At 39.0% G+C, this 19,474-nt stretch overlaps 2 protein-coding genes across 13 annotated transcripts in view; one reads left to right on the forward strand and one right to left on the reverse strand.

The window, feature by feature from the left end:
- ARL6IP6 (ARF like GTPase 6 interacting protein 6) overlaps positions 1–9,494 on the reverse strand; it is a 58,393-nt gene extending 48,899 nt beyond the window's left edge. Inside the window, exons 1-2 of the mRNA XM_004474292.5 lie at positions 8,216–9,494; positions 7,021–7,074 (exon numbers count right to left, since the gene is read on the reverse strand). Coding sequence (XP_004474349.1) covers positions 7,021–7,074; positions 8,216–8,615 — 454 coding nt within the window. The 5' untranslated portion in view covers positions 8,616–9,494. The remainder of the gene's footprint in view (positions 1–7,020; positions 7,075–8,215) is intronic.
- A 60-nt stretch (positions 9,495–9,554) lies between these two features.
- PRPF40A (pre-mRNA processing factor 40 homolog A) overlaps positions 9,555–19,474 on the forward strand; it is a 47,535-nt gene continuing 37,615 nt past the window's right edge. For 4 of the 12 annotated variants that reach the window (XM_004474285.5, XM_004474286.5, XM_058300911.2 and 1 more), the window contains exons 1-2: positions 9,586–9,876; positions 11,108–11,239. In XM_004474285.5, coding sequence (XP_004474342.2) covers positions 9,601–9,876; positions 11,108–11,239 — 408 coding nt within the window. In that variant the 5' untranslated portion in view covers positions 9,586–9,600. Of the gene's footprint in view, positions 10,003–10,364; positions 10,434–11,107; positions 11,240–12,620; positions 12,701–19,474 lie in introns of those variants that run through there. The other 8 variants (XM_004474287.5, XM_058300908.2, XM_058300910.2 and 5 more) reach the window with 6 other exon arrangements.

The following is a 19,474-nucleotide window of genomic DNA, read 5'->3' on the forward strand; positions in this document are numbered from 1 at the left end:
TTATTTAGAAACCAATGTAAAAAAATGAACCTACTCAATGTTGTATGAGATTAGTGCAATTTGGCCTGAGAGTAACCTCAAGGAGGAATGACCAGAATGTGATTTTAACTAAATAAACTTAAGTTTTATTAATCTCCCTGAAATATAAGCTTTACAAAAAGGGATGGTTTGCAGCACAATTATAAAGAGAAACTAAGAAATCTTCAGCGTGACCTCACCTCTACCCAGGGGAGATCAGATTGGATGGGTTCTACAATCAGCTGATAATATCAATCACAACCCTCCTGGATGGACTACCTCACTAGTTAAGATGAACATGATTGTATGAGGAACACAAATCTTTCTAAATGCTGATACTATGCTCATCGCGTACCTTAAAAAACAAACAACCCAAATGTCCATCACAAGATGAAAGGCTAAGCAATGGAAAATTACTCAGCTGAAAGGAGGAATGCAGTATTAATACATGGGATAACATGGATGAACCTTGAAGACCTTACGTTGAGTGCAGCAAGCCAGGAACTGAAGGACAGGTATCACGTAACCTCACTGATGAATTAAGCAAATTGAGCAAACTAACAGAGCTGAAGTCTGACACACAGGTTTACAGGAGATAAGAGTAATGGGTTGTGCACCAATGCTCATATGGGCAAAATCTGTTAAGGTGAAAGTGTACTTGTGCTGTGGATGGGCATGACAGGAGAGCAATGATGCTACTGGGTTTGGCAGTGCTGATATGTGAGGGGGGGGGGGGGGCTGCACTGTCCATGGAACTGGGGGGTCGGGGAAGGGAGCAGACATACTCTGGGGATTTGCAGGTATGTGGCTGAAACAATGTTGGGAACGTTCTTTTGGCAAATACGGCAGGGGAGGGTTACTGGTTTAGGGTGTTGGATGTGGGGGGGCATGCATGACAAGGTGCACCTGGGGCAGGCTTCTAGAGAGTGTGTTTATCCTGTCATAGTGCATTGTACCAGTGGGTGGAGACCCACACAATAACAGGAAAGTGTTAGGGAGTCCTGCTATGTTCTTAAATAGAGGGGCAGGAGTCTCTCAAGACCATAGGCAGTGCCTAATAGGGGAGGACAAGCCAGTACGTCAAGCCCTCAGTGCTGTTGCAAGTAACTATGAATCTTGTTCTTCAAGGAGTGAAGCTTGATGGTTGCCATGGGTCCTGATGGAAAGGGAAGGGAGGAAGAGAATAGATTGGATATGGGGCATTTTGGGGGCACTGAAATTGTTCTACATGATCTTGTAATGATGGATACAAGCCATGTTAAATTTCATCAAAATTTATAAAAGTGTATGGTCGAAAATGTAAACCATAATGTAAATCACTGACCATGGTTAGTAGCAATGCTTCAATATTTGTACGTCAATCCACATGTAAAATGCTATTAATGGGAGAAAGGGGGAAAGAGGGAGGATGTTAGGTATATAGGAATCCCCTATATTCCTTATATGATTTTTCTGTAACCTAAAGCTTTTTTGAAGAGAAAATGAAAAAAAAAAAAAAGACACTGGGGAATGGAAGAAAACGTCACTGTACATACAAGACAACAGATCTTACAGTGATGAAAGACACAATACCAGTTTTTAAAAATTTTTTATTTCAAATACTTTTTAGCTTTTTGTATTTTATGTTATTTTCAAAACTATCATTTCATTTTCTTATTAATCTTATTCAGTTATTTTGTTGGCTTCATTTTTAAAGAAGTTTTTGATCAAAGAAGGGTTACAACTGTGGCACGGGAGGATTGTTGCCGCAGGGTGTCAATGATGCGCAATACATGGGAAGAGGGTCACCCGAGAACACATATGAGGCATATGAATAAGTTCAAGTGTTCATGGGGCATTGTCACAGTGGGTGGAAATCCACACAATAACAGAAAGAATATCAAATTCCCACCCTGGGGAGTTCTGCCACATTCTATAATGGGACAGCAAGAATTCCCTGAGTACTAGTGAAGGAGGATGGCTCTTGATATTGATAACTGTACTTATAAACCTTTTCTTTTGAAATTCAAACTTGGCCTAGTATTACAGATTGTTTAAAAGTTACCTCCTGAGAGCCTCCTTGTTTCTCAAATGTGGCCTCTCTCTAAACCAAACTCAGTATATATAAATGTATTACCTTCCCCACCCCCCCAGCATGGGACATGACTTCTGGGGATAAACCTCCCTGGCACCGAGGGATTACTACCAAGCACCAACTAGCAAAGCAACTGAAAAAAGACCTTGACTTAAAGGGGGAAAGGGTAAAGACAAATGAGTTTATATGACTAAGAGACTTCAAGCTGAGTTGGGAAGTCATTCCAGAGGTTATATTTATGCATGTCTTTGTAGGATCTCATTGACTGCCACAGTAAATACTCCCTCAAATATTGGGGCTCCTAAGAGCTCTGGAGACATCCAGACACTACACAGAGCTGACAGTTCAGAAGTTTAGTGCCCTGCCAGTAGGCCCTACTTGGGTATTGTGACAGAGTTGGACTTAGTTGTGGCTTCCGTACACATGGCTCTTCTGCCACTTCTATCTGAATCTACAGTTAGTACTAGAGTTGATAGGTTTATGCCCAAGAGACTTAACTCTTTGGGCTTTCCACGTGCCACAGCTCAAGAGAACTGTAACACCTCCTCTCCAGTTCACTGGACTCACCCATAAAAAGGAGATGATGATGGACAACAACCATTCCAAGGAACAGAGAGTCTACAACTACAAACAAGATAGTCCCATCAAATCTAAGCCCCATCTCAATTAGGGAAGAGTGGACATCACCATGCCAGAAATCTCAGGATTGGGGAATGAACAATGGACTAGAGTAGACTTACTGTTATTCTACTATAGACTTATTCTACTACAGACTTATTATTATAGCAATGGAAGAACTTCTATCATTGGTGTAGAGGCAGTGGCCACCAGAGGTTCTGAGGGAAAAAGAGGGAAAATTAATTGTAATATGGGGCCATTTCCGGGACACTGGAATTGTCCTGACTGATGTTGCAATGACAGATAGAGGCCGTTATACATCTTGTCATAACTTTATAAAACTGTGTGGGAGTTTAAACTATAATGTAAACTATAATTCACACTTAGTGGCAATGCTCTAATATGTGTTCATCGATTGTAACAAATGTACCACACCAATAAAGGATGTTGTTAATGTGGGAAAGTGTGGGGGGGTAGGGAGTGTGGCGTATGGTATAATCCCTACATTTTTTAGGTAACACTTATGTAATCTAAGTAACTTTAAAAAAAATTTTTTTTTAAGTATATATATAAAAAACAAAACAAAACTATGAACATGGCTTCCCAGGAGATTTCTTTCAGGGAAATGAAGATGACAAGAGCTGCAGTGCCTCTAATTCTTGGAAGTTAAGTTTCTTAACAGGTTTTTGGAGTAATATAGCTTCTTGTTAGTCTGTATGACAACAGTCCAGCTTTCAAGGACTTTAACTACCCTTGGATACATTTCCAAAAATTGAGTCTCTGGGTCTGCAAAAACACTTCTCAAACTGTGGTCCTTGGACTTTACCAGCATTAGAACTGTCTGTAAAAACCAGCAGATTCGACGATATCACCCTAGGCTGATCAAAATCCCTAGGCCTCCAAAGGACCTTTTTAAATAAATTCTCCAAATGAGTCTTACACATAACAAAAGGAGAATCACTGCTACAATCTGCTCTTACTGGGCTAGGCCAAATTTGGTTACGATTAAATTGCAACAAAAATGTATGCAGTGGGCAAAATTTTTATCAGTCTAGAAAGAGAATTCTCTCATGGTAGAGTAGTTACATGCTCATATTATTTGTTTCTAATAACCAGCCTACTTTCATACAAAGAATTAAGCCAGTTTGCAATAAAATTTAAACATGGATCACTGAAAAATAGTACACACGGACAATAATAATGATGCTAGAAAACAAAGGGTAACAGGTAAAAGAGTCAAACATTACATTATATTTAGCTACAAGATTCCTAGTAACCAAGACAAAATATATGCAATGAAATCAATATCATCTGATAAAAGGCTGCATACCACTTTTTTCCCATCATAAGGGATGCCTTCAACAGGTTTTTATTAAAGATTGAGGATTATTTCTTCATGTGAAATACTTTATAACAATTGTAAAAAGGTAAGTTATAATTGCCTGGGCATTTTCTCAGGGGTGAGCTAATGAAGTAATCTTTCTTGATATTTAAATTAATCAACTCAGGGTAAATTTGGATTTGAATGTAAGTCATAGTTTGAGAGAACTATTGGCCTATGGTCTTCAAGCATCAGCTGAGTCAAATTTTTTTAACATTATTCTGTGACGCTTATATTTTTTTCTCCTGAACATCAGAGAATTCTAGCTTTGAAAAATACAAGGGCAAGTATTAATCTCAGTTGCCTCAACATTTTTGGAGTTTTATCATCTTGGGACTGCTTCTCTGAAACGTACTTTCAGGAATTCTCTTCTCCTGATAGATGTATTTGCTGTTAAGTAAAACCAAGATTAATTTAAAATTAATCTCAAGGAAATGATTGAATTATCCTGTTAGGTGATGTCGAATATATTCTCCATTTGACCAACAGAGAACTGGCTCAAAACAAAGATCTCGTCTGACATAGCTGTTTAGGTTTTTTTTGCCAAAAAGATACAGCAGGCTCTGTTCATTCCTGAATGTTCCTGAGTTTTCAGTAAATGCATGTCATTAGCAAAGCCTTGGCTATACATCTACCTATTTGCTATCATTGTATTAAATATCTACCAAGCATACCCAAAAGAATACCAGATTATTTAACTGCAAGTAGAAAAGGAAGGACAGGGAAGCGGACTTGGCCCAGTGGTTAGGGCGTCTGTCTACCACATGGGAGGTCCACGGTTCAAACCCCAGGCCTCCTTGACCCCTGTGGAGCTGGCCCATGCGTAGTGCTAAAGTGCGCAAGGAGTGCTGTGCCACGCAGGGGTGTCCCCTGTGTAGGGGAGTCCCACACGCAAGGAGTGGGCCCCGTAAGGAGAGCTGCCCAGCGCGAAAGAAAGTGCAGCCTGCTGCACACACTGAGAGCTGATATAAGATGACGAAACGAAAAGAAACACAGATTCCTGTGCAGCTAACAACAGAAGCAGACAAAGAAGAACAAACAGCAAATAGACACAGAGAACAGACAAGTGGGGTGGGGTGGGGGGAAGGGGAGAGAAATAAATAAATAAATCTTAAAAAAAAACAAAAACACATAACTTTAAAAAAAAAAAAGGAAGGACAATGACAGAGCCCTATTTTATTCCTTTTGATACTGGCAAGCCATTTCTTCAGATGGCTATTGCCATTATTTTTTTTTCATAAATGTGTAAATGTGAAATCTTGCCATCTTTTAAAAAGTAGGTTACAATTCACGCCTAGTTCATAAGATGCTGTGCCTACTGGATCAAGAGGTGCCAGATCAATAAGTGCTATTAAAAGCCTCATATTTTATGCTGTTTTTGGGAGATGAAATGGCTTAACAATGAACACTGATAAAATTAGTAACTAAAAGTACTTATCCTCTCATGCAAGAAGTTGAGAAGAGTACACAAGCAAAAATTTGATGGGATATCTAGCAAACTAGGTTGTTTATAATTTGAAGAAAAATATAGGTTTGCCTTCTACATAACCAGGCAGACTATACTTTGTATTACCATGAGCACATTAGCCTTGAAGAGGTAGATTAACTAGTTCAGCTAAGATTGGGTACATGGGAGTCAGTTGCTAAATCACTGGGCTACACATTCACTCCCCACAAATTAGTTTTGTTGTTTTTTGAGGCGGTATCAGGGATCAAACCCAAGACCTTGTATATGGCAAGCAGGTGCTCAGTCGCTGAGCTACACCCACTCCCCTCCCACAAATGAGTTTTTATGGATAAGAGATTTCAAAATGAGTCTGCAGGTCATTCCAAAGGTTATGCTTCTGTACTTCTCAGGAGGATCTCATTGACTGCCTAGTAAACAGTGCCTCAAGCAGGGATGCTCCTCATGCAGGGCTCTAGAGGCATCTAGACACTACAGCCAGGGCAGATAACCCCATGAAATATGTACCCCATTGTTGGGCCTTAACAAGGAATATATGATAACCTATTTCCCCAAAGTATCAGAGTTAAACTCATTTATAATTTTCCTACACATGGTTCTTCTGTCCCTTTTATTTGAACCTATAATTAGCACTATGTCTGTTAAATATACGTCCCAGGGATTTAAATCGTCAGGTCATTCATATGATGGTTGTGCCCTGAATCTCAGCAGAGTTGCTGCCAACACATACTCTCCAGTTCAGTAATGCCCATCCCAAATAAGAGAGAAGTATCTACAACTGCAAGCAAGACAGTTCCATCCATCTGCCCCATGGGATATAAGCCCCCTCTCAATTGGAAGTAGAGTGAGCATCACCATCCCCAAATCCTCAAGACTGAGAAAGAACAAACGTAAGGGGGGAAGGCAACTACAGACCAAAGTAGACTTACTATTTTCGTAAAAGAAGAACTTGTAACACTGATATAAAGTCAGTGTCACCAGAGGTTCTGAGGTTGAGTGAGATAGAAGAGATGTAACATGGGGTATTTTTGGGGCATTAGAATTGTTCTGCATGATATTGCAATGACAGATACAAGCAACTGTGCATTTTGTCAAAACCTATAAAATTGTGCGTTGTAAAGTACAAACCATAATGTAAACTACAGACCAGGGGTTCTTAACCTTTTTTGTTCCACAGACCCCTCTGCCAGTCAGATGAAAACCATGGACCTATTACTAAGACCACACTATACTATTATTTAATAAATGTATCATACTCACACCAACACATCCCTACAAGAATAACGTTTTAATTTCAATTCAAGCTCATGAACCCTTTGTTAAGAATCCCTACTATAGACCATGTTTAGTAGCAATGCTGCAATATAAATGTTCAACTATTGTAATAAGTGTACCATGCTAAAAACAAAACAAAAAACAAGATTTGGAAAAAAATGAGCCCCAAATCAAATCATAAGTCCATACCTAATAGCCCAGTGTCCACACCATCTTCATTCTTCAAATTCTCACCATGCAACTCTGTAAATATAAAGAGGGGCTTAGGTAGAAAAATAAGATTATTTTATAATGTGAAGAGTAACTCAAAGGCTAGGAAGACATTGTGGAGTTGTAGGGAGTGCTATGGAATCAAAGAACTAGGTCCAAATTCTGATTCTACTTAGCTATACTACACTAAGCTAAACTAAGTACTTAGCAGCTTCAGCAAGCAAATAAGACCTCTAATAGGTTAAATGCCATGCATAAAATGGGGATGTTTACTTCATTATGAAGTAAACAAACAATGAAGAAAAGATAAAAACTCAAGTTAAATAGATTTAATTTAGTGAAGTGAAACTAATACTTGAGTAACAATGCACTGTTTTCTATATAACAAAGCATATCTAAGGTTGTTTTATTTTATTTTTCTCAATTACTTGGCCAGTCAGTCCTCTAGTGAGAACTGAGATTTAAACTCAGGGATGATTCATTCCATTGTAATATACAGTACATAACCATATACTAAGTCCATTTAAGCCTCTGTAAAACCTTTCAAAGCACATCCATCTTTATTCTAATCTGGCCAATAGTTAACCTTCAGATATTTAAAAAAAAAACAAAAAAACAAAACACTGCCAGTAAGAGAAAGAACAGCCTAAGGCTCCTGCAGTAAAATTTTACATGTACGGTTGCAACCTAATACAAATTTAAAAGCCTTATTATTTCATCTCTAAAAGTACAAATGTGGACCGAGGGAGGGAAATCCTTGTTCTCCAGAAATTCTGTGAAGGTACAGAGGAATCGGTGGGATAGCGTATCATCAACTATTTGTGGATCAAAGCCTTTCAACCTGCATAGCATATTTTAATTACATGCATTGTTCAGTAGTCTTTTAATGACAGTTGTTCTACAATGCTTAATTTTGACAATTTCACCCCAAGTGATACTGTTTCTTCAAGAGAACCCACTTACAAAATGCTACTTTTTAAAATGGGTCTACTAATCATGGACCAGGGGCCTCCACCTTCGGAAAGAGAAGACAAAGGGATCAGAGCAAAGAAAGGCACAGATGCTGACACTGGGTCAAAGTGCTGCCAGCTTTTGACACTGGGACAAAAGACAAGATACGCGTCCTAGACCAGCTTTTATTCTGGGCCGACTTTCAATGTCCGATTTTCAGTACCTTTTACGATCAGGTAAGTGACGGCAAGAAGGCAGGCGAGGAGAGCAGCGAACAGCAGCGAACACAGCATCGAGAGGACTTGGACCGGCCACCGCCGAGCCCGGGGTTGGTCGCTGGCGGCCGCCGGGAAGATGCCGTTGCGCTTATCCGGCAGGACCGGAGACCCATCCGGGTCCGGCGGGAGCAGCGCGCTCTTCCTTGGCTGAGACGACGCCCCAGAGGAGAATTCCGCGCGCAGGTTACGGGCCACCGGGTCACATTCCTCCTCTTCGTCCAACTCGCCCTCACCCCAACCATCCCCCTGGGAGAACGCGGAATACACTGGCCGTGGGAACGGGACCGGAGTCCCGAGGCGACGACGCGGCGGAGCCGAGAAACTCCCGCTCTCCACGAACGACATGGCGGGAAAGACGGCGAAGCCAGCGGAGGCCTAGTGCCTACCGCCCCCAGGCACGCACTGGCCAATCAGCGCTTGGGCCCTGCCGCGGCCTCCACCACCGGCAGCCCGTGCGCAGGGGTGCGCAGCTGGGGGGCAGCGGGGCGGGGAGAGAACCGCCGGGCCGGAGGCAAGACTAGGCGCCCCCCGCCGAGAGTCTACCACGGTGCCCGCAGAGAGGACCGCGCGCTGGAAACCGCGCAAGAAGAAGAGAGCCCACACTGAAAGTAGCCGAGTCCCTTCCCCAAGCAGCGCATCGTCCCGGCCGGAGACCTTCGCCACCGCCGCGTCACCCGCAGGCAAGTGCTCGCCCCCCGCGGCCCCGCGGCCGCACCTTCCCGACACTTGGTCCTAGCGCCCGCCCATACAGCCCCAGTACACATTCTCAACTCATCCGCCTGCTCTTTCCTTCTCCCTGTGCTCGCACTCTTCACTGCCTTTCCAGCGTAAACGCAGGTCACTTCTTGGCCATCTCGCTGCCCGGAGATCTCGTTTTGTCATTACTGCCCACTCACACCTCCCTTTCGCATCGTTTTTCTCCCCGCCCCGACCACAACTTCCCCTCCACACTGGTCCGCACACCTTCCTCCCGCTCCGCGCGCGCTCTCCACTGGGTGCCGACGGAGCTCGAACCCTCTACCTCGGGGACCTCCCCTCGGCCTCGAGCACTGCGCGCGCGCACCCGGCCCCAGCTACCGCTAACGCTAGTTACCCCACCCCTATTCCCACCCCACCCTACCCCCGGCAGCTTCAGGTTTCTGGGGCGTTCGTAACTCGGGTGAGGAGGTGATGACGGCAGGCCCCCACAGCCCCACTCCCTACGGAGTGACGCGGTCTAAGTTCGGAAAGCTGGGACACTGCTGTCTTCTCTTCCCCGGGGGAAGTTGGTAGAGTTTTCCCAGCACAGCACTCGGAGCAGATACTTCCTCTATCCTCCTCCCCCCACTCCATGCAGGCGACGCAGAGTGAGGCTGAAGCTGGGGGCGAATCGTCGCAGAGCTGCGTGTCGGCAACGCACTCTGATTGGGCGGCGGAGAAGCCTGTCAGCTTATTGGCCCCGCTGATCCCGCCCCGAAGCACAGGGCGGCCTTTAACCTTTAGCCCCAGCGGGCGCCAGCCACTCAGATCGCTTCTTGTTGGTATATGTAGCGGCAGTGGCCGCCGGCGGAGCAGTCTCAGCCCGACGATGAGGCCGGGGACGGGAGCCGAGCGGGGAGGCCTCATGGTGAGTGAAATGGAGAGCCATCCTCCGTCGCGGGGTCCCGGGGACGCGGAGCGGGAATTGCCCGGCTCCAGCGTCTGCTCCAACTCTTGGGTCTCTGCTGACGGCTTCCTGAGGAGACGGCCTTCGGTAAGGGATCGGTGGGGAAGGGGGAAAGCGGCACAATGAAAAACGGAGGCAAAGAGACAGGAAGCTTTCCCCAAGAGAAGAAGATAAGAATGGACGAAGGAAGAGTTCTAGATGGTGGGATATGTTCCGAGGAAGAGAAATGGAGGGCGGGGAAGCACAAAGGGAAGGATGTGGGACCCTGGAAGTTCCCAGGGGGCTTGGCCTAGGCAGAGACGCGGTGGAAATGCTGGGCCCTGGGCGGGGTGAGCGTTTCGGAGAGGTAGGCCCGATTTACCGGGGAAGGGGGAGGCGGAGTCTTGGTTTTGTAGACTTTAAAAGAGGCAGCCAAAATTTGTTTTCACTAGTGGTGGTGTTGTCTGCAGGGGGGACAACTGGGAGAATTGGCAGGGAGTGATTACCTGGTTTTAAGACCTGGAACAATGGACACAAAGGTAAAGAAAATCGTTGTCTCTTTAAAAGGGCATTAAAGCGGATGAGTTAGTTGCATTTAGCATCTGTGAGTGACAGGATCTAGGTTTTTGGAAAAAAAAAAAAGTGGGGAGGGGGCTGAAGTAATTTTAACTTTGTTAAAAAATTTGTTAGGAAATACGTTCATTTGTTATGAGTGAAGTGTCTCTGGGTACCCATTCTGTACGTGTTTTTTAAGACCAGCCTTCATCTGAGTTAATTTGGTGTAGTCAGCATTTTAGAGTTTAAAGTTGGTTTGGAAACAAATTGAAGAATAAGTAGCATTATAAAATAACAGTATCTGGCTGTCTTTTATATCTGAGTGAAATAGCATAAAGTTATAGTTTTAAGGTACATTTCCCTTAGGCACAGCAAGCCAATCACTAACTGATTAAATTGGTGGTGGTGGTGTTTTTAACTAATCTGACTGTCCAATAATTTTAACTTTTCCCATTTTGTTCTGGAATTTGGCCAGTTGCAAGCTTCTAAGCATTTGAGCGTTTTAAAATTTTGGTTTAAGTTAAGAAGATGAAAGCCAATTTGATCATTTACTCACATAGTAGCCTAAGGCCACGCTTCTGGAGGTAACTGAATTGTTGAGATTTTTGAGAAACATTTACTGTTACTTGCTAGTTTTAAAATGTTCACTGTTTTTCAGATGGGACACCCTGGCATGCATTATGCCCCCATGGGAATGCACCCTATGGGTCAGAGAGCCAATATTCCTCCTGTACCTCATGGAATGATGCCACAAATGATGCCCCCTATGGGAGGGCCACCAATGGGACAAGTAAGTATGTTATGTATTTTTATTTTATTTTATATTTATTTATTCTTGCTTTCTGGTATTGTGTCAAGATTTTAAAGTCTGGGCAAATATTTATAGCTGTTTGAGAATTAATTTATACCAAAATTGTTTTTAAATAAATCAAATATTGAGTCATGACTCCTTGACTATATCAAGAATGTCTTCTGCATAAAAAAGATTTTTACCTTAACAAAACTAGAGTTTTTCTTTATTTAAAAGTAACAATTTATATCTGTGCTTTTTTAGTTTAATAGCCCTTTTTTTCCCCAAGCATGTCAGTTGAAGTTAATGTTCTGAGAGTAAATTTTCTATTATCTGATACATCAACATAACATATCAATGAGCCATATATGATAAACACATAGAATCTGAAAACAGAAATTGTTTAGGCCTTTGGCTTAAAGTGAGTTTTATGTATTTTATTCCTGAGGTATCTTCTTTGTGTGTGTTTGTGTGTATGGGGGTGGGGACAGGATGGGAAATTTCTACTCCGTAATTCTATTTCTTATAGTACAGTGTCAAGTAGGTAGTTCAGTTTCCACATACACTATTTGGTGATAGTGGTTTTTTTTTTAAATATTTACTTCTGCACTATTGCTTATCAGCTGTACCTTCCATCTTTAGCAAAAGTTGTAAATGGACATTTTTTTAGGAGTGATTTGGATCAGAAGGTTTTAATGCTGACTCAGAGACTTTAATAGAATTGACTTCCTAGAGAAGCATCCAAGAGAGGTAACAGACTGTTACCATGAATAATTTTATGCCCTCTGTGTTCTATGTGAGGTTCTATATTACACAGATCCTTTAGGTGGCTGGATTATTTCCATTTGAGTATCTTGACAAGTCATCAGAAGTTTAGGTTATCAAAATATTTTGTAATGCTAGTCAGGTATGATCTTTTGCTTATTAGTGCTGCTTGCTTTGATAATGGCTTAAGTTATAACAGTTAAAATTATTTGTGAAATTGGAGGAAAGAAGTTTGCTCTGTGTCTCTCTTTTTACATAACCTTAAGAATAGAAGTATTTAATGTCAAGTGATTTTCTTCTTTTTTATTGGGAGTATAACCCTTAATTTTACATAATAATCTTTATTCAAAGGCGCTAGGCCCAAAAGATTCTCCCTGCAGGAGTTCTTTAAATTAAAGAACTGTTTATTCTGTGACTCTACAATAACACAAGTTTTAAAATTTCCTAGGTGATGGAGAAACAACTCTGATTCCTCTTCTGTTTCTTTCCATCTCTAAGCAGCAAGGAGCTCTTCTCGTTTTCTTGGTAGAGCTACTCTTAACTAGATAATGAGCTTTTAAAAATATTTATTCTTTAAATGCTCTGGTTCTTATTTAAAATTAGTTTCTTTCCACAGAAAGATAAAATAAAACAATTTGCTACTGCCAGATGCTTCTCTCTTTTCTGGGGCCTTCTGTTTCCATTGGGCCAAGCAAGGTAAGTTTTGCAAGGGATTGACCTGCTTACCCTTGCTGTAATGGTGCTATTGCAGTACCAAAACCAAGATACCAGCTAGTCAATTCTAATAAAATGCAGATTTTATCTTTTTAAAAGTACTTTCATGTGTCTCACTGACATATGTCTCACACTTTAAGGCCCATTTCTTTAGCAGTATCAATGACAATCTTCCTAGTAATTTTACTTCTTAGGTGGTACAAATCCTTTAAAATACTATTATTTTTGCTTTGTGGTTTTCTTCTACTTTTTTCCCTAGGTCCACCATATGCCATGTGCTTTTAATTTTACCTGAGTATATGTTTAGAAGTCTTATCTCTCCCTATTGGCCCCTGGTAGGAAAATCATTGAATGAATATCTTAGGAGTACAGTTCTGAGTCCCAAGAGGATTACCATTGTTTTTTTCAAATTAGATTATTTCTCTTTTTCCCTTTAGTATCTAACAAATACTGGACCCAAATCTTGGTAAAGCTGATCCTTATTTTAACTTTACTAACAGACCCAGATATGGATAATCTAAATCCTATTTAAAGCCTTGTAAACACTCCTGCAGAAACAACAGCTGATAATAAATACCAAAATTGATTTTTCCTCCTTCATCTTTTTCTGGTTACCCTTTCTCAGAAGTATTCGTGAGCAAGTAAGTACTTAGAAGATAATTAAGAAAGAGGCAGGGCGTTGGAATAATCCATAGCAGTGACAAACTTGGTAGGATTTTGCCATACAGTTTTGAAAAGTTAGTTCACAGATTTTTTTAGATTTTAGGGACTGAAGGTTAAGGAACCTTCATGTATGTTAGTTCACATTAAGATCTTATGCTGAGACCAGCTCTAAAATTGGTAGCAAGTTTAACTTGTTAAATTGTATGGTCTTTGGAGTGTTACTGAATATGAAATGAAATTTAAAACTTTTTTATAAAATAATGTGCAGACTTGACAAAGTAATAATCCTATGGAAGCCAGAGTTCATAACTTTTCAAATACTGCAAGTTATTTAGATTAAAGAAGTGGTGTGTTTAGTGTTTTGTTTTTTTAAATCATGAGAAAACTTAGAATACCGTTTAAAATTAGAGCTGCATCTCTTTTAAAAAGTAACAAATACATGGAAATTATCAAATGGAGCTTGATAATATTTCTTTCAGGTTGATCTCAGTTATCTTATCCTGTAGGTTATATTTGGCTCTTTGTTACTGTACATAAACTTCATACGGGAAAATTGCACTTCACTCTTAATGATACGGTCATACAGCTGAGAGAGACTTTACAAGTCATATAAATTTTAAATAATATAGCTAATAATGGCTTTTTGAGGCATCACTGGTCAAATAGTTATATTAAAGAAGGAAGAAAATGAACTTTTCCTGCTCGATGGCAGTATTTTAAACATTTCCAGGAAAGATTTCCATTTCCTTTAAGATAAAATTCAGAGGTCTCTTCATTTCTATAGTAAATATTGTTTTACTTTTTAAAGTGTTTTCACATCTTATTCTTTTGTTATCTTTTATAAACAAAGGACATGCATATCCTGTCATCTTCATCATAGATGATTTTGCCTTCACTTACCTCCAAGAGTCCTAGCTGGCAATTTGAGTTTATTTTTATTTGTTTTTTTTTCCCTTTTTTTTGGTTTTGGTTTTGGTCTAATTTACCTCTTTTAATGAGAAGAGTAGAGTAAGAGACCTAAGGTCTCCTTCAGCTCTAACAGTATGATTTAGTTCAGATCATTTGATAAGAATAGTAGATAATATGTATGAGATTTTATGGGTTGATGCAGAAATAAAAGAAAAGAAATTTCTTTTAATAATGCCTCTTTAATTCTTTTTTTTTTTTTCTTTAATTTTTATTATTTTACCTCTGGTCAAGGAGCCTAGGGGATAAATAATTGCATTTCACAAATGAGTTTGATTTTCTTGTTCTTATATTTTATATTGAGTAAGGCAAACTCTTAACATCTTTTATTTCTATTCTTGCTGTCATCTGAGCCCAAGATGTTACACTCCCATGCCTGGTCTACTCTAACAACTTTCGAGCTGGTTTTCTGGCTTCAAGGCTGCCCAAAAATAATTCTTCTAGATTTCATCATGTTATCTCTTGGACGAGAACCTGTAGTATTTTTCTGAGCATTTAGCAGACTCTGAATTTTACAGCCTAATTTTCAAGAACCTCCATACTGTGATTCAAAACTGCCTTTCTTCACTCCCTAATTTGAACTCAGGCTGTTCTTTTCATGGTATTTTGAGTGATTGTATTAGTTCATAAATTCAGGTTCATGCTATTCTTGCCTTTCTGCCCCCACCTCACTACCACTATGACCTTTGCTTTGCTTGCCTAAGCTATACCATTTCAAGTCCTGCTTTCTCCACAAGGTCCTCATCAATAGTTTTACCCCAGGGTACTCACCTTCAAATTAAGAAAACCCTATGTAATCTGCCCATAACTCTTTACTTCACTTATTTTGGCACTTCGTTATTGGTTTGTTTTATTTTATTGTTTCTTACTTGATTTGACTTCCCAGCAGGTAATAGCTTGTAAGCTCTAGGGGGCAGGAGCTATGTTCTGTACTTTTTAAAAAAGTCTGTAGATGCTGAGCACAGTTCTTGGCATAGCACAGGTGCTCAGTAAAATACTTGTTGAATGAATGAAACAAATAAACAGATATTCTTTCCTGTAAAATAATGCAGGAAGTCAGTCAACCTTACATGCGACTGATTCCAGTGGTTACTTGTTCCTTTACATCATTACCACGTACTCTTCTTTTTAATAGCTACCTATTGATAAATAAGATAAAGTAATTTTTGCCTGATGACTACAATGAAAACATTATTTCCATTTTTTCATTTATTTTAAATTACAGGCAAATGTATTTCTGTATTGCTTCATTGATGATGATCTCATGAAGAATTCTTATCATAGGTTTTTCCATATCTAGTGGAAAATGATTTTAATATGGGCATTTCAGAGAAATAAATCCAAGGTATTGGTATCTTAGGCTTATCTAACTGATGAAGCACTTTATTGCTATTGCTTTTAAATTGCTCTTACTTTTTAGTATCTACAGAATCTATGCCATTAAATTGAACATTAGCCTTTGACAAAAGAGACTTTTCAAGTTATTGACTCATAATTCTTGAATCTAGGTAATCTCTTTGTGCATCTATATTAATCCAATCAAGTGCTTATTTGGAAATTGACCAGTCTGGTGTGTTTGTATAACTTTTGGTCTATGCATGTAGATTGATTTTAATGGATTTTACTAATGAGACCAGAAGTTAATGTTTATTTTCATCATCTTTAGATAGCAGTTCATTTAACTATGGCCTCATCTACTTAAAAACTTGAGCTAGAGTAGTGTTTCTAAGTGTGGGTATTATTTGGAGAGATCCTAAGAGGACCACGTAAGTTTGGAAGACTCACTTGAACTCTGTATCCCTCCTTTTTGAGGTTCACAAGGTACAGTGTCTACTAAAGGTACTGAGAAGCCTTTTTAGAACTTTTTCCTTAGCATTTTTCCATCTTGACCATCTCCCCCCTCCCCAATCTTCTTGCCCCATATTTCCTCTTGATTTTATTTTGTGTAGCACATTGTGTGGAATTAGCATTTTGTGAGAGTCTCAGGGCTATTTTATTTTTTTTATCCACGTTTACTCTTTGGGAGAAAGCTCTGCTTCTTAGGTGGAAAAGGCAATATCAGAAAAAGTTAATATTATCGTACACATAAATGAAATAGCTTGCAGTTTCTGACATATGAATGTGTTAACAGAATCAAAAAGGAGAGGGAAGATATCTTAACAGATTGACGCATTGATTTTTAGTTGGGTTTATTACAAATGATGACATGACTTCCAATCATTTCAGGAAATATGTTAGTAGGTATACACAGCCTGTAGCCATGTTCCAGGTTGTTTTGTTTTAACTTAGAGAAATAAGTGTTTCGAGTGTCTATAAGTGAGAATGATTAGATTGTTTTCTTATGAAGAAGTTATCATTAGTTTTCATTCTTATATCCTTCATACTTTCAAACATTTACCTCTAGAGTATAGTGCTAATGTAAAGATTAATGATGAATAGCCTGCTTTCAAGGAAATTGCAGTCTTATTCTTCTTACTGACTATAAACTTATGCTTTCTTGTCTTCCAACTGCTGATTTGGCTGTAAAGATAATTCTGGACATTGGGAAGTCTGGTGGAGATGACTTATATTTTTAAAATTTCCTACCTTTCTTTAGTCAAGCAAGTAACCATATATTATATCCTACTTATTTTAAAAGAAAGAAATTCATCATAGGTTAGTGGCTACTAAAGATAGAATATTTTGCTTTATCTTAGGCTTTGGTTTTTTTTTTTTAAATGTTGTTCTCATGTGGCCAAACAACTACAATTATATTTATTAGGTATTGATCTTATGTTTGTTCTAAGTCTTTTAAAATTACCCTTTTGATTAATGGATAAGCATTAAGTTCCTTTTTGAAAATATGGGTTTGGTATATGTTCTTAGACCCATGAGGTGTCAAGAAAGTTGTTACTTCTCTGAAAATGATTTTCCATTAATTTCATGATCATTACATATTTACATATGGTCATATTTTTGTTAAGTGTCATATAAAATAACCCTCTTTCCTTATACTGATAAGGAATCGTCATAAAGTTTACCACAAATGATTTCTGTCATATGCTAAGTAACTGTCCTGTGCATTAATACATACATAAATGAGATAGGGTCTGACCTAAACTGCCCCAAATTAAAAAGAAAAAATTTTAAAAGCAACATTATTTGTATATAATCTTGTATATATATATGGCTTAGCTAGATACACTGAGTCTATTTTAAAGAACTTAGGGAAGGGTATAAAAAAATGGTCTCTGTTATGTGTCCTAGAAGGCATGTGTTGAAAAGAAAGCTAGATTATGACTTTTTATAGTAGGTTTTAAAGTCTTTAATTCTTTGTGATTTAATTAAGAAACCCTAATTTGTGTGAGTATCCCCACTTACATTTAGAGATTATTTTTTAGAAAGTGATGCAGTTCATTTTCATTTCCTTATTTTAAGTTTTATGTCACATCCAGTGGTTTTCCCTTTATATTTTCTGTAACTTTAAGAAGTTTGGGGGGATTAATCAGACAGTGGGTTAAGGATCACTAAATATTGTAAGCTGTTTGATTCCACCACCATGTATGTATATAGCTGAGGAGTCTTACACCACATTCAATTTGATCTTCCTGACTCTGGAAATTGGGGTGACTAGATATTACATCTAATTCATAGATGGAAATAGTAAAGCCCACAGAGCTAAGTGAATTGCAAAGGGACATTGCAGAGTCGGCACTAAACAGGATGCTTAACCTGGGATTGACTTCTTACATGTATTGATTCCCTTTGGAGAAGATGGTTTTACAATATTTACTTGATGCCTTTAAGAACTGGAGTACTTATCCAAGAGATAGATAGGGACTATATCAGGGAAGGGGCAATATAAGAGATGTTTTTATTATATGAGTTGAAAGAGTACAGTGTAATAAAATACCTATTGTTTATTAAGCACTGTTCTAAAGTGCCTTATATGTGTTATCCCATTTGATCCTTCAACAGTTTTATCATGACAACTATTTTCCCAGTTTTATGGTCAGAAAACTGAAAGTTCAGAGAGGTGAGGTAAATTAGCCCATCCTCACACAGGTGGTGAATAGTCAGGCTGGGATAGGAATCCTGGCAATGTGAATCCAGAGAGCACTTAATAACTCTGCTATTCTGCCTCTTTGTATAACACTATGAGATTATGTAATTTAATCAAGCTAGCCTTAGAATATGAAGGAATAACTATACCTCAACAATTCTAAACTTTCCAGATTGAGAGAGTTCAGCAAGCCATAATTTTGAGTCCTGGGAGTTCGTTTAGTAAATGTGGTAAGATTCTGTTCTGTGCACAGTTTGTGCAGGTATTGTCTACCATTTATTTATCAAAATGTTTCTTACCAAAAAGTGGTGAGAGCCCATGTGACTCAGTGGTTGAACACGAGCTTCCCACATAAGAGGTTCCGGGTTCAATCACTGGCCCCAGTACTGCACCAAAAAAAAAAAGTCAGTGTCTTGAATTATGTAACTGTTGATGTGAAGAGAAGGTAATATTAAATGGTTTTCCTAAAATTCAACCACTTAATTTCTATTGTTAAGGAAATACTTTAGTTATTTCCAGTCAAATGAATATCTAGTTATATTCAAAGATGTGTTTTTGCATTAATTTTATTTATTCATAAGGTAATTTAGTGGAATATGAGCTAATTGTTTTTAAATACTATACATAAAGGTCTTTGTTGAATGTGCTTATCTTGTGGAATTTTACTTCCTTACATTTAAAAGGAACCAAGTAAAAAGGCAAGAATCAAGTTTACTCAGGGTGGTCAATTTGCAACTACAAGCTTGCTTCAACAGTGGTTCTTAAATCACCCAGTGGCAGTTTATGAGTTAAAAATTTTTTTTAGATAATTCCCTATAGGGCTAGATAGACAAAAGATAAAATAGGTAGTTTGTGATTTCTTTCCAGAGGAAAAACGTCAGGAAATAATTAAGACAGAAAAAACTTGAATTGCTCACAGAAGATCTTCATCTTTTTTTTTTTTTTCATATCATAATGAAATTGGACATGATTTACATTTTGTACAATGTACTGGCTGTAGTATTGGCATTGCCTTTATCATACCTTTATTTTCTTTCTTAAAATTTATCTAGAATGGTAAAAGACGAATGTTTGTTTAATATTTT

Source organism: Dasypus novemcinctus, chromosome 7 (assembly GCF_030445035.2).
Source record: "Dasypus novemcinctus isolate mDasNov1 chromosome 7, mDasNov1.1.hap2, whole genome shotgun sequence".
NCBI classification, from domain to species: domain Eukaryota; kingdom Metazoa; phylum Chordata; class Mammalia; order Cingulata; family Dasypodidae; genus Dasypus; species Dasypus novemcinctus.